General features: G+C 42.6%; 1 protein-coding gene across 1 annotated transcript; it reads right to left on the reverse strand.

Moving 5' to 3' along the window:
- Positions 1-2,684: 2,684 nt before the first annotated feature.
- On the reverse strand, positions 2,685-3,281 carry LOC123988776. Its single transcript, XM_046289520.1, has one exon. The coding sequence runs from the start codon at positions 3,279-3,281 to the stop codon at positions 2,685-2,687; it is 597 nt and encodes a 198-aa protein (XP_046145476.1).
- Between the last annotated feature and the right edge of the window lie 5,929 nt (positions 3,282-9,210).

The raw sequence follows: 9,210 nt of genomic DNA on the forward strand, positions 1-9,210 counted from the left end.
CCTCCTGCCGTGCCAGGAGGGCTGCCTCTTCAGCGCTCCATGGAGCTTTCCGATTCACAACGCTTACAAGCTGATTGGCATCATACCAATCTTTGTGCTGCTTTTGTTCATGAACTCCTCTGCCCCTAGGAGTTTTAAATGGCTGATCGCATACTTGGCATTTGTATAACTCACTGGGAATAGATAAATCTTCCTCAGTTTCTCTAGGTCGGGTCGTCGTTGGGACGGATGAGCCTGAGGGCCCACCGACTAAAAACGTCCTTGTTATCCGAGGCTGTCTTAAGTTTTGAGGGCCAACTGAATACAGTCGAGAGGGTTGGCAACCCTCAGAACCTTAGCTCTTAGCTTCTTTCAACCTTCCATAAAGGAGGGAAGAGATATTAGTGGCGGGAACCATCGAAGAGGTGACTGCTTGCTTAACTAAGAGTCGTAGGACTGATCTCGGATACTAGGACAATGCCCCGACACCTCAAACGACCGCCTACTGGGGCCTGCATCGAGAAAGGAAGATCCAATCTCCTAAGACCTTGCGCGAAAATAGTCAATAACCAGCAGCGTATTGCTTTTGGCGTATGACTTTTAAGAGAGTCACAGTTACTCCCGCCGGACTTGGTTTGCGTCCGCGAGGAGAGGGTCAGCGACATCGACGCACAGGTCGTCAGCGGAGGTCCACCATTGGACGACACTCACAAGCGGAAGGTGCGGTATTATGCCGATAACCCTTCCCACGTTGAGTCGATTGCCGCCCGATATAGCGTCAGGAAAGAAAACATATCGTTTCCATCCTGCACTGTATCGTGGAGGGGCATTTGGTCGTCCAGATCCGCTGACGGGCTTTTGGACATGGGATTGACGTCAGGATTGTTGCGCGGAATTACAATACACGTACTTCAGGGTAGCCATACTAACTGGACAAGGTGGAACCGTCTAACATCGTACGGACCACCTGGTACCTGGGATCGACGAGGGATTGGGTGAAGCACCGGCAGCGGATACCCAAACGGGGTTAGCCGTCCCCTCTAGCCCCCCCTAATGTACATAGACCCGAGATGGCCAACATATTAAAAAAATAAAAATAAAAATAAAAATACGATCCGATATTTCCGAAATAGTGAATACAGCTTAGAATAGTGCAGAGTTACCTCAAAGAAAGGGGCCACAGTGTTTCTTCATCCTTATAATGTTGGTGCGGCTTCGGAACTTTTAAATATCTCGATATATCTCGAAAACTACGCATCTGATCAAAAAACGTCATAGAACGTAAATAGTAGGAAATTTAATTTCCTACAAAAAGGGTCTCTCAACATTTTGCCATAGCTCGCACCGTTTCCGAGATATTTGCAGATTTACCTCAAGGAAATGGGCGTCACGCACATATTCCGAGATATTTCTTCTTCTTCTTGATCTTCTTCTGCACAGCTGGCCTGGAAGTGGCATTTACAGCTGGGAATAGTGAATACAGCTTAGAATAGTGCAGAGTTACCTCAAAGAAAGGGGCGACAGTGTTTCTTCTTGCTTATAATGTTGGTACGGCTTCGGATCTTTTAAATATCTCGTTATATCGCGAAAACTACGCATCTGATCAAAAAATTTCATAGAACATAAAAAGTAGGATATTTAATTTCCTACAAAAAAGGTCTATTAATATTTTGCCATAGCTCGCACCGTTTCCGAGATATTTGCAGATTTACCTCAAGGAAAGGGGCGTCACGCACATATTCCGAGATATTTCTTCTTCTTCTTGTTCTTCTTCTGCACAGCTGCGCTGGAAATTTATTTTCCTACTTTTTATGTTCTATGACATTTTTTGATCAGATGCGTAGTTTTCGAGATATATCGAGATATTTAAAAGTTCCGAAGCCGTACCAACATTATAAGGAAGAAGGAACACTGTGGCCCCTTTCTTTGAGGTAACTCTGCACTGTTCTAAGCTGTATTCACTATTCCCAGCTGTGTATGCCACTTCCAGCGCAGCTGTGCCGAAGAAGAACAAGAAGAAGAAGAAATATCTCGGAATATTTGCGAGACGCCCCTTTCCTTAAGGTAAATCTGCACATATCTCGGAAACGGTGCTAGCTATGGCAAAATCGTAAGAGACCTTTTTTGTAGGAAATTAAATTTCCTACTATTTATGTTCTATGACATTTTTTGATCAGATGCGTACTTTTCGAGATATATCGAGATATTTAAAAGTTCCGAAGCTGCACCAATATTTTAAGGATAAAGAAACACTGTGGCCCCTTTACCTCAGGTAACTCTGCACTATTCTAAGCTGTATTCACTATACCGAGCTGTAAATGCCACTTCCAGCGCAGCTGTGCAGAAGAAGAGCAAGAAGATTTTTATGTAACATTTTGCCATAGCTCGCACCGGTTCCTAGATATTTGCAGAGATACCACAAGGAAAGGGGCGTCACGCACATATTCCGAGATATTTCTTCTTCTTCTTGTTTGTCTTCTGCACTGCTGCGCTGGAAGTGGCATTTCAGCTCGGGATAGTGGATACAGCCTAGAATAGTGCAGAGTTTCCTCAAAGAAAGGGGCCACAGTGTTTCTTCATACTTATATTGTTGGTGATAGAGGTGCTACCGCTATCGGTAACGACGCTCCGACGAAATACTTTCATTGCCAACTTCGTCTTTCTGCGTAGACTTGGGGAATTTCGCCAACATTTCCCCCCGGCCATCAGCAACTGGTCGATGATGTGGTCTGCGTGTCCGAGTTGTCCTGAGAGGGCTGATGAAGAAGGGCCAGCTTCGCGATGGGCCTTGTCAGCGTCGTGGTGGCCGTCTTGAGCTCAACGACTCTTGTCAATCCGTCCTTGCCTGGCAGGAGTTTGAGAACCCGTGTCATTGGCCATTTCCCTGGGGGCAAGCGTTCATCAGTAATAAGAACAAGAGTTCCTACCTTGATCTCATTTGATGGGTGATGCCACTTCGAAATTGCTTGGAGTCGTTGAAGATACTGCGTGGACCAGAGTCTCCAAAATTGTTGGAGGCGTTGCTGAAGAAATTGCCATCTTGATAACCGGTTGACTGCGAAGTCTAGAAACGTGGACTCTGGCACTGCGTTAATCTGCGATCCGATCAGGAAATGTCCTGGTGAGAGGGCTGAGATGTCGTCTGGATCATCGCTGAGTGGTTCCACCGGTCTTGAATTGAGGATGGCTTCGATCTGCGCGAGCAATGTTATTGATTCCTCGAACGTCAATAAAGCATCTCCAATCGTCCCCTTCAGATGGAATTTGAGAGACTTGACCACTGCCTCCCATTTTCCACCCATGTGTGGAGCGGCAGAAGGGTGCCTGCTGAGCTAGCGAGTTCGTTTTGAAGTGCCACCGCGTACCATCCTTGGCGAGTAGAGCTGCGATATCTTGATTTTCGCGTGTGCTGTCCTTGAACTGCTTTTTTAACTGCGCGTCCGCTCCTTGGAAGTTGGTGCCGTAATCTGAGTAGAGAGAGGCTGCAGTTCCTCTCCTTGCTGCGAATCTGCGATAGGCTGCGATGAACGCGTCGGCTGAGTAGTCGGTGACAACTTCCAAGTGTACAGCTGATGTTGCGAAGCAGACGAATACACAAATCCACCCTTTCTGCGTCTTGGCTCCTCTGCCTTTCCAAGTCTTCAGCGTGAGCGGTCCTGCGTAGTCCACACCAGTGTGTGTGAACGGGCGCGATGGAGTGACCCGACAAAGAGGTAGTTGGCCCATCAGTTGATGAGCACGGATCCCCCTCTGCCGAGCGCACTTCACGCACCGCAGGATATGTGTTTTCACTGGAGCTCGTCCACCGAGAATCCAGTAGCGTTGTCTGAGAAAAGCGAGGGTGGATTGCGTACCTCCATGCATGGTCTGAAGATGTGCGTGGTCGATGAGAAGTGCAGAGAGTCGTGAATCACGAGGCAAAATGACAGGGTGTTTGCCATCGTGCGAGAGTTCTGAATGTTGGAGGCGTCCGCCTACCCTGGCGATTCCTTGATGGTCGAGGTAAGCGGTGAGCCTCGTGAACGGATGCGTCGATGGAAGCGTTGTTCCTTTGCCGATTGTAGCGAGTTCGTTTTGAAAGAATGTGGACTGCGTGGCCTGAATCCAGTAGATTCTGGCCCTTTCCATATCAGCTGCTGAGATAGCGTGTGTGGGCTAAGCGTCCTGTCTTTTTAGCAGCTTGTCCACGAATTTGAGGCAGAGAGATGTAATTCTGAGTAATCTGTGAGAAGAAGAATATTTATAGATCAAATCCCATGAATATTCCTTTACGTTTGCGTTAGACGTGTGCAGTGAAACCACAGCACGAGCTTCTGGAGCTCCTAGCTCGTCTGCGTCGACACTGGTTTGAGTGGGCCATGCGTTCTGCGTTTGCGTGATCCCGAGTGGTCCCGTTCACCAAAGCGAGTGCTGTTGAAGCTGTTCTGTCGTCATGCCTCTTGACGCGCAGTCAGCTGGATTCGATGATCCTGGTACATGCCTCCAGTGAAAGTTCTGCGTAATCTCCTGGATCAGGATTACCCTGTTGCGAACGTAATCCTTCCATTTGGAGGGGTGCGTTTTGATCCACGCAAGCGTGACTTCTGAATCCGTCCACAAAAATGTCTGAGAGACGGTCATGTTCAAAGTAGCGTGAACATGCCGTATCAGTTTAGAGAGTAGCAGCGCTGTGGTGAGTTCCAACCTCGGGATGGTCAGACGTTTGAGTGGTGTCACTCGCGTTTTCGAGCAGACAAGCGAAACTTGGGTACCCGTGGACGGTGCGTGTACGACGTGATAGACGACGGCTGCCATTGCGAGGACTGATGCATCAACGAAACCATGAAGTTCAACTGTAGACGTGGTCGTGGTGTTGAACCATCGTGAGATTGAAAGCTTGGCCAAGCTGGTTAAATTTTCCCTAATGCGTAACCATCGTTGAGTAATATGAAGCGGCAGAATGTCGTCCCAACTGAGTTCCTGTAACCAAAGCTCTTGAATAAGAATTTTAGCTCTGATAATTACAGGTGCAACAAAACCGAGTGGATCAAAGAGTTGAGCTACTTCGGAGAGAATGAGGCGTGTTGTAAACTGCGTGCGCTGCGTGGCTGATATGGTTGAAAAGTTGAGCGTGTGCTGATGTGGAATCCATTTAATTCCGAGAATTTTGGTTGCACAGTCGTCGAATGAGATTGCTGCGTTGACCTGCTCTGGTGCGAGATCTTCTAGCAACGATTTGCTCGTGGAGTGCCATTTTGCGAGTGGAAAACCACCCGCTTGACAAAACTGCGTCAGCTGATTTGCAATGTCCTGTAGATGTTCTCCGGTATCTGCGCCACCAAAAATGTCATCGACATACCTGCCATTTTTGGGGGTGTCCCACTCGGACGTTGACCGATTGGACGCGTCCCGATTGGACGGTCCAGATTGGACGCGTTCCTTTTGGACGCCGCACAGTGAGACAAAACGGCTTTTGGCGATCAAAATTCTGTAACTTCGGTTCTATTGGAAATATTTTACTGAAATTTTGGGAAGTTTTTGCCTACATTATGATGCTTAAGTTGTATCAATATAAATCATATTGAACTACAGGGTGTCAAGATATTCACGTATAAACTGAAGCGCGTTCAATATCCTTCACTTGTTAGACATATTTTATGTTATTTAACAAAAATTTGGCTTAAAAATGTTAATAACTGCAAGAGAAATGGATATAATAATTAAAAAATGACAAGACATGTGTTTTCATAATATATTTATTTATATTTCTTATGATCTATACCACAGCGATGTATCAAGTTCCATCCACGTCCAATGTAGGTAGACCAGTGAAAAGTTTGGAGGATTGTTCAGAAGTGACCAGAAGACGGAAATTAAGAGAACATAATCAAAATATGTCTACTGATTTGATTAACCAATGGCTGTGTCAACGATACAAATCAGAACGACAATATGAAAAGGCATCCATTGTTGAAGCTGTCGACGAAGTTGGTCCCGATCTTCTTAATGAAATGAAAAACACGGTTCGAACTGCAAACCACGCACCACGAAAATTTACAGCGGAAGAAGCATTATCTTTGTTTTTGGACCTAGGACTTTCCAGAGATAAGTATACTGTGCTTCAAAACGAGTTGAAGAAGAGGAATCACGACGCGTTACCGATTTATAACAAAATTATTCAAGCCAGAAGCAAATGCTTGCCCGAAATTGACGAAGTTACTAGCGTTTCTGCTAACGTACCGCTTCAAAAGTTATAACTCGGTAACGCGTCGTGATTCCTCTTCTTCAACTCGTTTCGAAGCACAGTATACTTATCTTTGGAAAGTCCTAGGTCCAAAAACAAAGATAATGCTTCTTCCGCTGTAAATTTTCGTGGTGCGTGGTTTGCAGTTCGAACCGTGTTTTTCATTTCATTAAGAAGATCGGGACCAACTTCGTCGACAGCTTCAACAATGGATGCCTTTTCATATTGTCGTTCTGATTTGTATCGTTGACACAGCCCTTGGTTAATCAAATCAGTAGACATATTTTGATTATGTTCTCTTAATTTCCGTCTTCTGGTCACTTCTGAACAATCCTCCAAACTTTTCACTGATCTACCTACATTGGACGTGGATGGAACTTGATACATCGCTGTGGCACCTGCTTCTTCAATTCTTAAAATCATGCGGCTACTTAGCCATAACTGATTCCGCTCTTCGAATCTTGCTGCCATCCTATAAGCACTGTTCCGCTTTTGTTTGAAGAGTCTGAAATAATGTCGGATCGGTGCCCTGTCAATAATTTCTACATTGTACGACCTTGCAATATGCAATGACAAATTTTCACAATTGTCGAAACTGTTTTCCCGAATTATTTGGTATAGATCGCGATGTGAAATTTCCATGCTGATGTTTCACTCACTGAACACTTCTTAAATCTGTTTTTCTTTTTCTGCGTATCGGTTTAAGTACCCTTCGTTTACGGGAAATGACGGGGGTGAGGCTCGAGGATTGGTTGACGATGAATTTTTCAAAAGTCGCGGTGGAGTAAGAAGGTCGTTTTCGATTATTAAACAAAAATGTCTGGTGGAAATGAAGGTAAAGAACCCGCCCCATAATCACTGATCACCCCCAGGTACCGAGAGTACCCTCAGGTGAATTACTTGAGGCATTCCGCGTGCAGTTAAGCACTTTATGAACCCTTTGTTCTCACTAAAAGATGGTAAACATATTGTTTCGTGAATGAAAAGATATAATCCGAAAAAAGGGCAAGGGCTTAAATCTACGAAAACGTTTATAGAAGGTAATTGATGGCCGACAAGTCGAAATAATCATTATTGCCGCAGAGCAGTTCCGACTTTCTTAGAATATTGAAAGTTTGCTTACAACAATAAAATAAATTAGGTTGGTTTATGATATGGTAATTGTGCACAACTGGTACTTAATAGGTTAGCTGGTAGATCCTTGAAGATTATCGCGATCGTTAAATTATAATCACTGTACAGGGGATAGAAAAGTTAATATTGGCCTATTGACTATTTGACTGTGGGATTTAGTTTTGAACATTTTTAACGGGATATGTAATAAAAATCAGGCAATAACAAGTATACACGTCGAATGCAAGGCAAATACTCCTATCATAATTTTTACGAAAAAGTTAAAGAAAAACAAGAAAGGATCACATTTGTATTGATCAGTGAACACTTTTATTGAACCGAAATAAAGTTTTGGATAACAAATATACACGTTGCAATAATTAATAATAATAGTTAATAAGGCAGTTAACTGGTTAATAATCGTATCTGTTACTGCTTTTCCATCTTCATGCGTAGCGGCCAAGATGGGTGTAATTTCATTCAATCGCCATTTTCTTGAAAAAGTGCAAAAAAGTGCAACCGATTTTCTCAGATTCTAATAGAGGAAGGTTCACTCTTTCCTGTAGTAATAATTAAACATGTCGCAAGTTGTAGCATCTTTTTAAAATCAAACTCAAAGTTGAGATTTTAGTTAAATGTACTTCGTTTTAATCAGATCCTATTATTTAAAAAGTTGTTAACATTTTAACTTACTTTATGCACTGAATAGAATCTATACTATCCTAGTAAACTTTATCATTCATTTGAATTGTATCTTTCCGAGTAAAATTCATTAGAATCGTACATTGAAGTTACGGGTAATATTATCAGCGTTTCGTCTTGACGAATTTCTACTGACTTTGAGTGCGAACCACGGCAAAACGGAAGCAAATATGAAAAAACGGATTACACTACGTTAAACTACAGTTTATTCTCTATCGATGTATGTAATTAGTTTTTCAATTTTCGATTTCAAGAAAATCGAATTTTGATCGCCGAAAGCCGTTTTGTCCCACTGTGCGCCGTGCCGATTGGACGCGTTCCTTTTGGACGCCGGACCGATTGGACGCGTTCCTTTTGAACGTCGTGCCGTTTGGACGCCGTGCCGTTTGGACGTCGTGCCATTTGGATTCGTGGCATTTGGACGCCATATGTTTTATAGTCATTGCCTTTGGAAATCGGCAGATGGTGGTATTGTTTGTCGATTTAAATTCCGATGCTATTTGTATGCGTATGCGTGCTAAAGTATATGATTCCATATACCTAAGGTCAAATGGTTATGTGTAACGTTTGACAGGTATAGGTTATAGTGAAAAACATGTGGAAATTGAATGCAGTTACTTTCTTACAAGATATATCTGGAAGTATGTTGAAGGTAAAAGAAATATTAAACCTTACTTTCTTCAATACATTCTTTATGCCAAATTAATGTTGTTGAGTAAAATGAATCAATATATAATAATATGATTTCTTCTTCTTTATTTTCAGCATTTATTCATACATTGATGAGAAACTTACAACCAAAAAATTATGGAGTAGAAGATTTTGATAGATACATTGAAAAAATTATCAAAAAAAGAAGATTATTAAATTAGATAAGTTTGTGTTGTAAATCATAGTGTAAGAATATTTTAAATAAATAAATTAATAGGAGAAAATGAGACTTAATTTGTAATTTCCTGTTCCAATTTTCTTAATATAGAATTTAATTTACAGTTCGCATTGTCTTCTTCTAGCTGTAAATAAATACTTTTGTCGAGTAAAAATACATAAATAAAAAAAAGAAGTTGTAACATTGTTGTAATTACTTCACTCTTCACTTTCATCTATTTTGTATCACTTGTATTGTATTTACAAATCCCAAATTCATTTTATCCGACTACAACAGTCCAACTGAAATATTCCAATACTCAATC

The sequence above is a fragment of the Osmia bicornis genome, unplaced genomic scaffold (assembly GCF_907164935.1).
Source record: "Osmia bicornis bicornis unplaced genomic scaffold, iOsmBic2.1, whole genome shotgun sequence".
Classification (NCBI taxonomy): Eukaryota; Metazoa; Arthropoda; class Insecta; order Hymenoptera; family Megachilidae; genus Osmia; species Osmia bicornis.

What these genes read in the sequence shown, in the direction of transcription:
- LOC123988776 (XM_046289520.1), bottom strand. Translation starts at nt 3,281, where the DNA reads ATGGGTGGAAAATGGGAGGCAGTGGTCAAGTCTCTCAAATTCCATCTG.